Source organism: Aquarana catesbeiana, linkage group LG03 (genome assembly GCF_042186555.1).
Source record: "Aquarana catesbeiana isolate 2022-GZ linkage group LG03, ASM4218655v1, whole genome shotgun sequence".
Classification (NCBI taxonomy): domain Eukaryota; kingdom Metazoa; phylum Chordata; class Amphibia; order Anura; family Ranidae; genus Aquarana; species Aquarana catesbeiana.
The window spans coordinates 22562019-22576934 of NC_133326.1; the positions used below are offsets into that span (position 1 = coordinate 22562019).

At 46.8% G+C, this 14916-nt stretch overlaps 1 protein-coding gene across 1 annotated transcript in view; it reads left to right on the top strand.

Moving 5' to 3' along the window:
- Nucleotides 1-1479: 1479 nt before the first annotated feature.
- Nucleotides 1480-14916, top strand: part of IGF1R (insulin like growth factor 1 receptor) — a gene marked incomplete at its 5' end in the record, with an annotated part of 112840 nt that continues 99403 nt past the window's right edge. Inside the window, 3 exon segments of the mRNA XM_073618391.1 lie at nucleotides 1480-1789; nucleotides 4196-4335; nucleotides 10107-10251. Of these exon segments, the coding sequence (XP_073474492.1) occupies nucleotides 1480-1789; nucleotides 4196-4335; nucleotides 10107-10251 (595 nt within the window).

Here is a 14916-nt window from a genome sequence, read left to right on the forward strand (position 1 = left end):
GTGACGCCTGCCTTTACACACACATGGACTTTAATGGCGTCTTAGTCCTTAGGATTCAATATTGAGTTGGCCCACCCTTTGCAGCTATAACCGCTTCAACTCTTCTGGGAAGGCTGTCCACGAGGTATAGGAGTGTGTCTGTGGGAATGTTTGACCATTCTTCCAGAAGCACATTTGTGAGGTCAGGCACTGATGTTGGATGAGGAGGCCTGGCTCACAGTCTCTGCTCTAATTCATTCTAAAGGTGCTCTATCGGGTTGAGGTGCAGGCCAGTCAAGTTCCTCCACCCCCAACTCGCTCATCCTTTTCTTTATGGACCTTGCTTTGTACACTGGTGTGTAATCATGTTGGAACAGGAAGGGGCCATCGCTAAACTGCTCCCATAAAGTTGGGAAAATGAAAATGTCCAAAATGTCTTGGTATGCTGACGCCTTAAGAGTTCCCTTTACTGGAACTAAGGGGCCAAGCCTAATCCTTGAAAAACAACCCAACACCATAATCCCCCCTCCACCAAATGATTTGAACCAGTGCATAAAGCAAGGTCCATAAAGACATGGATGAGCGAGTTTGGGGTGGAGGAACTTGACTGGCCTGCACGGAGTCCTAACCTCAACCCAATAGAACACCTTTGGCATGAATTGGAGCGGAGACTGCGAGCCAGGCCTTCTCGTTCAACATCAGTGCCTAACCTAACAAATGTGCTTCTGGAAGAATGGGCAAACATTCCCATAGACACACTCCTAAACCTTGTGGACAGCCTTCCCAGAAGAGTTGATGCTGTTATAGCTGCTAAGGGTGGGCCAACGCAGTATTGAACCCTACGGACTAAGATTGATCTGCCATTAAAGTTCACGTACCTTTAAAGGCAGGTGTCTCAATACTTTTGACAACATGGTGTATATGCTGATACGTGTGGCAGGGTTAACGTCTAGGTAACAGTAGCAATGAGTTAGTTAAGTCCAACCCAATTCCCTAACTTGTCCCCTTTTGAGATTGGCTGCCCGGGGTTGTTTGCCTACTCTGGAGTTATGTGCTTGTGGTGTTTGTTACCTGATAAGGTTTTGACTGGTGTTGGACTTTAATTCTTACCACGGAGGATCTTGTAATCTTGGGCATGCAGCCTAATAAAAAGGGATGCAAAGCTTTACTGTGGATGGAGCATGATGTCATTGTACGTGTGGCCCAAACCGCCATGGCACCAAAGTGTGATAATAGGAAGGAGCGCAGAGCAAGAGAAAAACCACAACACTCAACACAACACAACAATTTGCTTGAAATCCGTACAGAGATAAAAATCTAATACTGTATCTGGTATAAACATTTCCCTGCAGTAGATGAAACTTAATAAGGACATTTTTTTGGTTAAATCTTGAGCTGAACAATTCCGTTATATACTCCGGCTTTTAATGAGAGAGTTCTGTCTCTTAGGACTTGTTTTTTATTTCATTTTTTTTCTTTTTTTTTTTTTTGTCCCTGTAGTGTGCCCCAGCAAGTGTGAGAGACTCGCCTGTACGGACAAGGGCGAGTGCTGCCATCCCGAGTGCCTGGGAAGCTGTACCGCTGCAAACAACGACAGCGCCTGCGTGGCTTGTCAACACTTCTTCTACGATGGCAGATGTGTCCCAAGTTGTCCGGAGAACACCTACAGCTTTCAGGGGTGGCGCTGCATCACCTTGGAAGACTGTGCCAACATGCACACCATATACAACGACCCAACCCATTTCATCCTCCATAACGGGGAGTGTGTGGGCGACTGTCCATCAGGATATCGAGTCAATGACAGTCAAAGGTAATCGTGTCCATTTCTTTGTAATGACTAGGGCTTTTTTTTTTTCAGCAGGAACGTGGTGGAACGCAGTTCCAGTACCTCCAGTACTGTATTGACTGGGGTGTGCTGGAGGGTCTATCGTTGCTGGTTTCTAGGGGATCTGTTGTCACTGGGGGGGTCTTTTGTTGCTGGAAGGGTTTTATGTTACCTGGGTGTCTGTTGTTGCTGGACGGGATCTACTGTTGAGGGAGGGGTCTGCTGATGCCAGCTCCTGAGAGATATATTATTGCTGGCGGGGGGGCTGTTGTTGCTGGGGTGGATCTATTTTTGCTACGGGGTATGTTGTTGCTGCAGGATCTATGGTTGCTGTGGTGGGGGGGAGTAAATTGCTAGCTGCAGGGAATTTTATTTATTTTTTTTTACTTTTCTAGTTATTAAAGTGTTTGTAAAGGTTTCCCTTTTTTTTTTTTAAATAAACATGTTATCCTTGCCTCCTCTGTGCAAGGGTTTTGCACAGAGCAGCCCCGATCCTCCTATTTTGGGGTGCTCCGGCAGCGCCCCTGACCCCTCCTTTTCATCGGGTGCCGCCATAGAGAGCCACTTTCCATGGGGGGCACCCGTGTGCTCCCGAGTCCTTCTGCTGTATCCATTGACACAGACAGCAGGACTCAGCTCCGCCCCCCAGCTCTGTTGTCACTAGATTTGATGGACAGCAGCAGGAGCCAATGGCTTCTGCTGCTATCAATCTATCCAATAAGGGCCTGCGACAGCGGCTGAAGCTGCTGTGCTCATCCCCGTCGCTGGAACAATCAGGTTCAGGTAAGAAAAAGGGGGGGGGGGGGGGGGGGGGGGCTCTGGGGGCGGCAGCAGCACAGAAGGTTTTTCACCCTAATGCATACTTGCCTCAATCCAAAGCACCTGGTGTGATTCACGGCTGCTGTATCCTTCCTCTGCTATCTGCAGGAGTCACTTCTGACAGTCTAGGTCAGTGATGGTGAACCTTGACACCCCAGATGTTTTGGAACTACATTTCCCATGATCCTCAACTACAATGCAGAGTGCATGAGCATCATGGGAAATGCAGTTCCAAAACATCTGGGGTGCCAAGGTTCGCCATCACTGGTCTAGGCTGACACCAAGGAGATCACAGGGGACCCCCCAGCACACAGCAGGTGATTGGCAGCCTCAGCTGTGCCTCTTTCTATATGGCACTCAGATCCCAGATTACACTTGGCTCCTCCATTCAGGTCTCAGATTACACTCCCTGCTCTATGCTATGTAGTGTGTGACATCAGTCCCCCTCTTTGCTTGAAATGCTATGTAAATTCTGTACTTTGAATGTTGTAGAGGAGAGATGGCAGCAAGTAGATGGGGTACATCTTATGTAGGATATGTTTTATCTCTGTGTAACGCCTGAAGCCTGTCAATTCACTGGGTATATGTAAGGGTTTACAACTGCTTTAAACCAGGACTATTAATATTGTTTTTAAATGCTCGTCAATTCCCCTAGGGGGCCTAGTGCAGGGAGCCTTTGGTTGCTGAGCACCACTCTCCGGCCCCCGCCCTTCCCCTCCACTACACACTCTGCAGAGCTCAGTGAGAGCTGATTGGAGAGAAGGGACACCCCCCCCCCCCCCCCCCCCCCCCCTTCACATAACAAGAACAGAGCTGAGGCTGTCAATCACAGGCTGTGTGATGGAGTTCCTTCCCCTGTCACCTTTTCTTTTCTCTTGATGTCAGGAAAACATGTCAGAAGTACAGCCAGCAACAGTAGATCCCCCCCCACTAGCAACAATAGACCCTCTCCAGCAGCTAGCAACAAACGATCCCCCTCAACAGAAGATCCCCTATGCAACATAGGACCCCCCTCCCCAACAGCAATGGATCCACCAGCAGCAACAATTGATCTCTCTGGCAGACAGCAACAGTAGATCCACTCCAGCAAAAATAGACCCCCAACAACAATAGATACCCCTCAACAGTAGATACCCCCCCCAAGCAGCAATAGATTCAACAGAAACAATGGTTCTCCCCAGCAGCCAGCAACGCTACACCCCCGCCAGCAACAATAGATCTCCGCAGCAGCCACCAACAGTGGACCCCCGCCAGCAAGACATAGATAGACACTTAGATAATTTGGCAACAATAGATCCACCTCTAGCAACCAACGATCTCTGGCAGCCAGCAACAATATACCCCCTAGCAACACCCAAACCCTTCCAGAAACATAATACCCCCCCCAGCAAGAATAGGCCCACTGCCAGCAACACTACCCTCCCCAGCGACAATAGATCCCCCAGCATCAGAAGACCCTCCAGAGCCCCTTCCCTGTACGGACATTCAGCCCTGATGAAGATCAGTCATAAAATGTGTGTCACTTGTGTGGCTCTGTAATCTTGATGATGAAGTTTTGCTTTTGTCTTGCAGTATGTTCTGCATTCCATGTGAGGGCCATTGTCCTAAAGTCTGCATCGAGGATAAGACCATTGACTCCGTCACCTCCGCCCAGATGTTGGAAGGATGTACAGTGCTGCAAGGAAACCTGCTGCTCAACATCCGCAAAGGCCGTAAGTAGCAAAAAAAAAAAAAAAAGACAATGGCCTGTGTGGCTTGTGGTGGACAATGATCGGTCTTTGTAAGGCTTTTCTATGGGGTAGTAATGACCACATCAGACCAATGGGGAGAAGGTGAGCGGGTCCCATCCATGTGCTGAATCATTTTCCGGACCTGGACAGACATTTCTCTCATTTACAATACTACTTCTGTATTCTGCACTTGTGGTTTCCATTCAACGATGGTTTTCTCATTACGTTGGTTCATTTCTTTTTAGTATTTTTCATGATCGGATCTTGTTCTTCTGCTCAGGTAGATTTTGCCTTCACTTCTCGGAGGTTGAGGTTAGGGATCGACCAATCATCGGTGGCCGATATTCATTTTTTTAGAAGTATCGGTCAAAAAACTGATATTGCTTCAAGGGGTTTTACCGGGGGTGATGCCTGCAGCTGCAGGCAGCACCCGGGGACCGTTCTTTAGAGCGGACGGTCAGCTTCACGGTACTAACAACCGATGAGGCTCAGCAGCTGCTCGGCTGTTGTTACAAGCAACGGGAGGGGGCGCCCCCCCTCCCCCCACCTTCCGTCGCTCGCCGGGGCTCTCCCGACCCACCGGGAGTCCCGGGCAACCGGCCGGCACGACCGCCGGCTGGCCGAAGACCCGAACCAAGCCGATGCTTCGTTCGGGTTTTGGACCTAGTAACCCGGAAGAGATGTCACGACATCACATCACTTCCCGGATTACCGTCATTTTAAAGGCGCCAGTTTAAAAAAAAATAGAACGTATTCAAAGATGAAAAGAAAAAAACTTTGAAGTGCAGAGGATGGGCTTGGGGTTTATAGAACCCCCAATCTCTCCATAAAGAGTACCTGTCACTGCCTATTACTGTCACAAGGGATGTTTACAATACTTGTGACAGCAATAACAGTGATTTAAAAAAAAAAAACACAGAAAAATGACAGTGTAAAAAAATAAAAATAAAATGTAAATGTAAAAAATTTCGGGGCATGAGAGGTGGCCAAAATATCCGTGAAATATCTGTATCGTATCGGCACCGAAAAAGCGATATTGGTCGATCCCTATTTGAGGTATAATTTCTATGTGTGATGAATACATGTGAAGAGCATTATATTTTATACATGCCGTGGTTGTTTCAGCTGGTTACACCACTGCTCGCTCCACCTACACTGTGTGGGTGGAAGTGATCATTAGAAAATGTCGTGTCATGCTGTTTTGACCCAAAAACATTGGGATACTTAAAGCGGCCTAAAAAAATTAAAAATCAGCAGCTACAAACACTGTAGCTGCTGACTTTAAATAAGTACTTACCTGTCCTGGGTGCCCGCGATCTCGGCCGCCCGAGGCCGACGTGTCCCTCGGCTCTCGGGTCCCGGCACTGCCATCCTAGGTAAAGGAAACAGGCAGTGGTGCCTTGCGGCTTCACTGCCAGTTTCCTACTGCGCACTCGCGAGCGCTCTGTGAATGGCCCCGTGGTGTTCTGGGAACACACACAGTTCCCAGAAGACAACGGGGCCGCTCACCGAGGAGCAGAAGACGCCGCGGAAAAGGAAGAGGCAGATTATTTAGACTGCCTAGCAACAAGGGTTTAGGTAAGTTTAAAAAATTTTTTTTTTTTATCTTTTTTAGGATGTTTGGTGTCATTTTTTTTTTTTTCAGGGTGGCCCTCCACTTTAAAGTGATTGTAAAGTCTCGTTTTTTTTCTCCTATAAAAATAACAAACATGTTATCCTTGCTGGCTCTGTTGCAGTTGGTTTTGCACAGAGCAGCCCCGATCCTCCTCTTCTCGGGTCCCTCGTCTGTGCTCCTGGCCCCTCCCTCCTGTTGAGTGCCCCCCCCCCGCAGCAAGCAGCTTGCTATGGGGGGCACCCGAGCCGAGTCACAGCTTCCTGTGTCCATTCAGTCATGGAGCCCTGACCTGGCCCTGCCCCCTCTCTCCCCTCATTGGCTAGCTGGCTTTGATTGACAACAGTGGCAGCCAATGGCTGCGGGGGGGATCCTGTGCTTGCGCAGATGGTTGGCTCTCTCAGGACCTGAAGCAATGCAGCACATCTGCTCACGCGAAAACATTTGCTTATGTAGTTGGCCTGTCAGCCCTCCTCCTCCTGATAGGAGCCCAATTGATGCTGCCACTGTGCAGGTGTTCTGACGCCCACCAATCAGCAAGAGGGAGATTCAGCCATCTGGGCTGTATAGCTTGCATGGAGGGACCTGATTTCTTTTTCGTTCAAGTAAAAAAAAAAAAAAAGAAGAAGCGTACGGCCAGCTTTAGCATAACTTTTTAACTGGTGGGTCAGTTTAATCGCAAGCTCTTTGTCACAGGTTTGTATCGAGGTGCCCAAACACTTTGTATATCCATGTAAAGTAGAAAGATCTACTACTAGGTCCAGTTGCAGGCTACTCTGTCTATACTGTTACCATAATATAGAGCGTATCGGCAGATGTTTTACATTTGTTGGAAATAGTCTGTAAAACAAAGAGCGCCTTGTTCTTGCACCTTTATCGCACCTCATTTACCCCGCTTACCTCTGGCTGAATGATATAGCCTTGGTTGTTTGGCAGGGAGCGCAGCACCGAGTCGCAGGGGTTAGTGTAGAAGTCTGCAGATAGATTTGGACGAGGTTACAGATTGGGGGGGGGGGGGGGGTATATCGCAGCCGTGTGATTCTGGAGGAAGCTTCAATAATTCATGCGGCCCTTGACTGCAACTGCTGGCACAGCCCGTGCCAAGAGAGAGGCTGCTGAAAGCTCGGGACCTGTTACTGGCATCCACGTGGAGTATTCTTGGAAACGCGGGCAGATCCATAGAGGACTTATGAATGGGAGTTTAACAGCATCCTTTCCTGATTCTGTACCTGTCACTTCTCTAACGCTGAGGCTGGCGGGTGTTTAATCGCATGCATTTTTGCCGGATATTCTGATTTTTAAAAAGGCAAATCGGTGCCCAGAGCAAGAACTAGCCTTCTTGGAGGGGTTCCACTTTTTTTTTTTTTTTTTTTTCACTAATGAACTGAGGATGAAATTTCTTCACAATAATGCTGGGGGTTTTCTTTCTTCTCAAAGGATAAAAAAAAAAAAAACCTAAAACACATAACGTGGAACTAAACTGCATCCGAGCCCCACAAACTGAAACCGCTATTTCGCTTAATTTTCAAAGCAAACTCCTCCGTCTATCCATGTCTCCGCCATGCTTTTATGTTGTTGCAGAATCCTTTTTGAAAAAGACCCCACCCTAACATTTCTAGCCGTGGTCATCTTAAACCAGGGCAGATGATTCATGTAGTGCAGGGGTAGGCAACCTGGGGCCTTCCAGCTGTTGCAGAACTACAAGTCCCATCATGCCTCTGGGAGTAATTGTAACTACCAGCCTTGCAATGCCTCGTGGGGAAATTTAGTTCCACAAAAGCTGGAGGGCCCCAGGTTGCCTACCCCTGATGTAGTGTTTACTTCCTGGAATCCATCTGCCCTTAGCTCAGGCATGCAGGCAGGAGAGGAGGGTGTGCCCTTTATCCCTTCCTCCACATAAAAGGGAAAAAAAAAGACCCTTTGGATGCAGTGGCAGGACGAGGTCATCTAGTTTCCAGAGCGAAGGTGCACCGCCCTCAAAACGTATGAGCTTTATTTGTCAGCAAAAATCCCCTCCCAAAAAAATTCTAGCGCTAATCTTTACACTTACCTCTAAGCATAAATTCCCTTTTGCAAGGCAAAATTCTCCCCAAACAAAAAACCCTCTTCCAGTACAACCCCCCCCTCCTAAATCAAATCCTCACCCTCCCCAAATCACCCCTCCTAGCATAAATCCCCCCCAACACAAATCCATCCTCCTAGTACAAAGTCTGCCCTCTAAATCACCCCTTCTAATAATATCCCCACTGCGCCCAGGGCAGCCGTCCCTCCGTCCCACACCTTGTCCCAGCTTTGCTTGGATATATCACATTATTGTGGCCTAGGCCAGAAACCAGGAGGCACCATGAAGACTCCTGGAATGTATTACATAATTGTGGCCTAGCCTGAAACCAGGAAGCACCATGAAGTCTCCTGGGATATATGGCATAATTGTGGCCTAGGCCTGAAACCAGGAATCGCCCTGAAGACTCCTGGGATGTAGGACATCATTGCGGCCTAGACCTGTAACCAGGAAGCACCATGAACTCTCCTGGGATATATGACATAATTGTGGCCTAGGCCTGAAACCAGGACGCACCATGAAGACTCCTGGGATGTATGACATCATTGTAGCTAAGGCCTAAAACCAGGAAGCACCATGAAGACTTCTGGGATTTATGACATAATTTCGGAGACCAGGAAGCAGCTGAAGTAATGTAAAAAAATTAAGATTAAAGCGGCAGTAAACTGCTGCATGCTAGCACGTGAAATACCTGCCGGGGCTTCCATCTTCCTCCGGTCTTCATTCTGGGTTCGTGGTCCCTGGCTGTATGAGCGGCCGGGGCTGCAATGCCGGCACGGTATGCCCCACCTTCAGAGCTCATGGGCCGGTGACGTCACCGGCTGCATCCAGTGTAAATATCTCCTAAACACCGCAAGTTTAGGAGCTATTCCCTGTTACTACAGGTACGTCTATAATAAGACTACAAGTTAAACTACAGCTTTAAAACAAGTCAATATAATATACTGTACCTTTCTATCTATTTATTACGGCTAGCAGCATAAGGAATCAAAATGGTCAATGTTGATTGAGTTTTTAGCTCTACTTATAGGAGCTACTAAAACCAAATATGTAAGTTTGTCATGCACGTAAAGTTCTTTTTTATTTGTATTTCCTCTGAAGCACAGTACAGCCTGTATTTATTCCATTAATGCCAACAGCCATTTTAGGCTAAAGTAGACCTAGCAGAAATTGCCATCCCTGTCACGCCCTCTGAGATCTGGTGTTTTTTTTTGGTCCCACAAAATTTAATATATGCCAAAGGAGCCACTCGTGAAAAACGACTTATCCTCCTCATCTAGTAGTAGCTGGTCGAATTCAACTGGACTTCTGTTCAGTGTTAGACGTTCCGTAGTTTACTCACTGACTACTTCTTCGGTACCTAGAACAGCCTTTCTCTACCAGATGGACAACTAAGTGGGGAAAATGCCCCCTACATTGGGTGGTCAGTAAGAAGACTACCCTCATTACAGTGGTGGTCAGAATGCCACACTTACAGACTGCCATAAGAAATAGTTGGTATTGTGCTGTTGGCATTGCCAAGTGGTATTGGCCCTGGAACTACCCAGGCACCGTCAAATGGGAGGTCAATCATCCACAGCCCAAGGAACACCTGGTAACCTTTTGAGGAATCCTAGAGTTCCACAGAGTCCTAACAATTCGGGAAGAAGATACCCAAAATTTATATCCTCAACCAGAACACCTTAATCTTTATAGTGTAAGTTCACCTTCGGCAAGATATCCCCCCCCCCCCCATACATTTCCATATCCTGTGAACAGTACATACTAGAGCCCCTCCTGTTTTACATGGTGCGTGTTCTTCCATTATACATGCAGCTGTTGGTGGGGGGCTCCCCACAAAACATATCCACTTTCTAAATGTGAAGTATAACCTGGAAAATGTTTGAGGGTGAAATGTTGTCTGAAGGGATGTAACCAGGTAGAGCAATGTCAGCACTTGGGGTGTAGTTACTTGGAGAGTACTGCTTGGACCAAGAAGGGAACACCCTGAAAGCTTGTCCTGGAGCTATATTACACAATTGTTTGGGTGGAATTGGAATAATGTTGTTTGTGTCTCACCCTGGTCTTGTCTTATTGCAGAAAACATTGCCGCAGAGCTGGAGAACTTTATGGGTCTCATAGAGACGGTGACCGGGTACGTGAAAATCCGCCACTCCCATGCTCTGGTTTCGCTGTCCTTCCTGAAAAGTCTGCGTTACATCAACGGAGAGAACCTCACCGATGGGTCAGTCTACAGTCTCGTCTGTTACCATCAATTTTTTGTTGGGAACCAGATCTCCAGATGAGGAACATTTTGTAGTAGTTTGTGTATTTAGGGAAAGTTTTTATCATGCATATTATCATAGTAACATATAATAGGTAAACCCTAAAGTGTCAAATTGAATCGCTTGGGTGGCTTTAATGTTCACAATTAGACTTATCCAATAATCTGTTATACATGATATTGTCGAAAGTATTGGGACGCCTGCCTTTACACGCACATGCACTTTAATGACATCCAGTCTTAGTCCATAGGGTTCAATATTGAGTTGGCCCACCCTTAACAGCTTCAGCTCTTCTGGGAAGGCTGCCCACGAGGTTTAGTAGTGTGTCTATGGGAATGTTTGATCATTCTTCCAGCAGCGCATTTGTGAGGTCAGGCACTGATGTTGGACGAGAAGGCCTGGCTCGCAGTCTCTGGTCTTATTTATTCCAAAGGTTTTCCATCAGGCTGAGGTCAGGACTTTGTGCAGGCCAGTCAAGTTCCTCCACCCCCAAACTCGCTCATCCATGTCTTTATGGACCTTGCTTTGTGCACTGGTTCAAATCATTTGGTGGAGGGGGGATTATGGTGTGGAGTTGTTTTTCAGGGGTTGGGCTTGGCCCCTTAGTTCCAGTGAAGGGAACTCTTAAGGCGTCAGCATACCAAGACATTTTGGACAATTTCATGCTCCCAACTTTGTGGGAACAGTTTGGGGATGGCCCCAAAGACATGGATGAGCGAGTTTGGGGTGGAGGAACTTGACTGGCCTGCACAAAGTCCTGACCTCAACCTGATAGAACACCTTTGGGATGTATTAGAGTGGAGACTATGAGCCAGGTCTTCTCGTCAACATCAGTGTCTGACCTCACAAATGTGCTTCTGGAAGAATGATCAAACATTCCCATAGACACACTCCTAAACCTTGTGGACAGCCTTCCCAGAAGAGTTGAAGCTGTTATCTCTCTGATCTGTCCCAGAAGCCAGAAGGGAAGAAAAGCGGGGCTTTCACATTTCTGGACTGCTGCATCAATTGCGTAGGCAGTAACTCCTCACACACGGAGATAAGTGCGGTGGGGGGGGGGGGGGGGGGGGGTCAATTTTTTTAGGTGAATTTACACTTTAAGAAAGATATAAACCATTACTAGTCATGGTAAACTGACTATATATTTTTTCAAATGTTCACAGGAAAATCATTAGTCGGAACATCTTTTTCTCCATCGTTGAATGTTGGTATGGTATGGTGAATCTTCTTTTTTCATTGCAGATAAATAATGGATTCCAAGCAGAAGCAACATGTCATCATTGAGTTCTTGATGAAGGAGGGGTGCAGGCTGTGCAACATCCACAGAAGGCTACAGAATGTTTTACGGAGAGGACACCATTGAGAGGAGCGATGTCTTGTCATTGCTGACGCTTGTCAATGGTGTCGTCTCCTAAACCACTTGCCGACCGTGCCTTAGCCATATAACGACTACAGCATGGTCGTCCAGTTCTGGGAGGCCTCCCGTAATCGCGCCTGCCTCGGGGCGTGGGTAGCGTGCTCTGTGATCAGTGTCCTTTGGACAGTGCTGATCACAGATTGAGGTAAAGAGCCAATCAGCAGCTCTTTACCACGTGATCAGCTCTGTCCAATCACAGCTGATCAGGGAGGTAAACAGAGGCCGGTTATCGGCAGTTCTTTGTTCATGCTGACGGCATGAGGAGAGGAGAAGAGAGCCGATAACCAGCTAGTGTAAAAGGGACATCTACACTGATAATCAGGGCACCGATTATCAGGGCAATCCCAACAGTGCCCACCTGTCCTGCCAATCAGTGCCCATCAGTGCACCTCATTGAAGGAGAAAAGTTACCTGTTTGCAAACAATGTTTTTAAACAAACTATAAAAAATGTTTTTCTTCAAAGTTTTTGGTCTTTATTCAGTTATTTAGCAAAGTATATATAAAAAAAAAACAGTGGAGATTAAATATCACCAAAAGAAAGCTCTATTTGTGTGAAAAAAAAAAAAACAATAAAAATTTAGTTTGGGTACAGTGCTGCATAACCGCGCAATTGTCATTCAAAGTGTGACTTTGCCTCGGCAGTAAGGTGCCGCCTTCTGTGGATGTTGCACAAAAGAAGAACTCAATGATGGCACATTGCTTCTGCTTGGAACCCGTTATTTACCTGCAATGCGAAAGAAGAGCAAGAGTTGCTCCGGAGCAAGAGTTGCTCCGGAGCAAGAGTTGCGATAGAGGAAGTGCTGCTATAGAGCAGTGGTCTCCAAACTGCGGCCCTTTGCTTGCTTTTATCAGGCCCTTGGGGCACCGTTTCATCCACTAATACCAACATTAACCCCCCTCCCCCCCCCATACTGAGACCATTGAAGGGGCACAATTCCTCCCAATGATTGGGCAAAAAGCCACCAATAATGGGGTACAATTCCTCCCACTGACGCCAACGAAGGAGCACTGTTTATTCCCACTGATGTTGGGCCCTTTTCTACTCCCAATGGCCACAGTCCAGCCCCCCTAATGTCTTAGGGACAGTAAACTGGCCCCCTGTTTGGAAAGTTTGCAGACCCCCTGCTATAGAGGAAGCGTTGCTTATAATTTCCATGTTGTAAGTTTATCCAGAAAGTTCACATCTAAATGAATCAATTTTTTGTAATGCGTAAAATTTTAATGATATTCTTTTTATTGTCATTTTTCTGGTGTTGGATGTTATGTCTGCACCTCTCAATATACAGTATTATTTGTCCCAGGCACAGAAAGGGTAAACCTCTGCTTAATTTTGTGTGGCTTGGAATGCCAATGTTTGGACACATTCCACTAGTATCCTGGTTTATCGTTTCACTCCAAAACAGAGGAGAAACCTGTTCTCTTCCCTGGATAGCCGGGTCTTGGAAATAGGGGCTCCTGTGCTGCAAAGGGAAGCACAGCTTTTTTTATTTTTTCTTTTTTTTTTTTTTTGGAGGTCCTGGGAAAAGCTTTGCCTCTGTTAGTTTATCTGACCTGCCCTTCTAAAATTTCCAGCAGGATGAATTCCTGGCAGCGTCTACTCTTTTTTACTTCTCATCTCAGGTTGCTCCTAGTAGTGTGTCAGAAATTCTTGAAATTCTACATCCTTCATCAGCTGATCCGCCACACTTCTGGGGTCCCCTACAGTGCATCCGGAAAGTATTCACAGCGCTTCACTTTTTCCACATTTTGGTATGTTACAGCCTAATGCCGCGTACACACGGTCAGACTTTTCGTCTACAAAAGTCCGACAGCCTGTCCGACAGACTTTCGATGGACTTTTTTCGGACTTGCGGCAGACTTTCTTACGAACAGACTTGCCTACATACGATCACACAAAAGTCCGACGGATTCGTACGTGATGACGTACACCGGACTAAAATAAGGAAGTTGATAGCCAGTAGCCAATAGCTGCCCTAGCGTGGGTTTTTGTCCGTCGGACTAGCACACAGACGAGCGGATTTCTGGGTCCGGCGTAGTTACGACGTAAAGATTTGAAGCATGTTTCAAATCTAAAGTCCGTCAGATTTGAGGCTGGAAAAGTCCACTGAAAGTCCGGGGAAGCCCACACACGATCGGATTGTCAGCCAGCTTTAGTCCGTCGGCCTTTTGTAGACGAAAAGTCCGACCGTGTGTATGCGGCATAATTCCAAAATAGATTAAATTCATTATTTTCTTCAAAATTCTACAAACAATACCCCATAATGACAATGTGAAAGAAGTTTTTTTTTTTTTTTTTTAAATCTTTGCAAATTTATTAAAAAGAAAAAAGAAAAAAAAATCCCATGTACATAAGTATTCACAGCCTTTGCTCAGTACTTTGTTGAAGCACCTTTGGCACCAATTACAGCCTCTAGTCTTTTTGAGTTTGATGCTTCAAGCTTGGCACACCTATTTTTGGGCAGTTTCTCCCATTCTTCTTTATAGGACCTATCAAGCTCCATCAGGTTGGATGGAAAGCATTGGTGCACAGCCATTTTTAGATCTCTCCAGAGATGTTCAATCGGGTTCAAGTCTGGGCTCTGGATTCAAGGACATTCACAGAGTTGTCCCATAGCCACTCCTTTGTTATCTTGGCTGTGTACTTAGTTTTGTTGTCCTGTTGGAAGATGAACCTTCGCCCCAATCTGAGGTCCCAAGCGCTCTCAAGCAGGTTTTCATCAAGGATTTCGCTGTACATCGCTGCATTCATCTTTCCTTCATATTTCATCTTTCAGTGGCAGGAACTGGGACTAGTCTCCCGATTCATGCCACTGAAAAACATCCCCACAGCATGATGCTGCCACCACCATGCTCCATTGTAGGGATGGTATTGGCCAGGGTGATGAACGGTGCCTGGTTTCCTCCAGACATGACGCTTGCCATCCAGGCCAAAGAGTTCAATCTTTGTTTCATCTGACCAGAGAATTTTGTTTCTCATGGTCTGAGAGTCCTTCAGGTGTCTTTTGGCAAACTCCAGGCGGGCTGTCATGTGCCTTTTTACTGAGAAGTGGCTTCTGTCTGGCCACTCTACCACACAGGCCTGATTGGTGGAGTGCTGCAGAGATGGTTGTTCTTCTGGAAGGTTCTCCTCTTCCCACATAGAAAACCCTGGAGCTCTGTCAGAGTGACCATTTTTTAGATGCAATACATTCTCTGCATTAAGGTGAA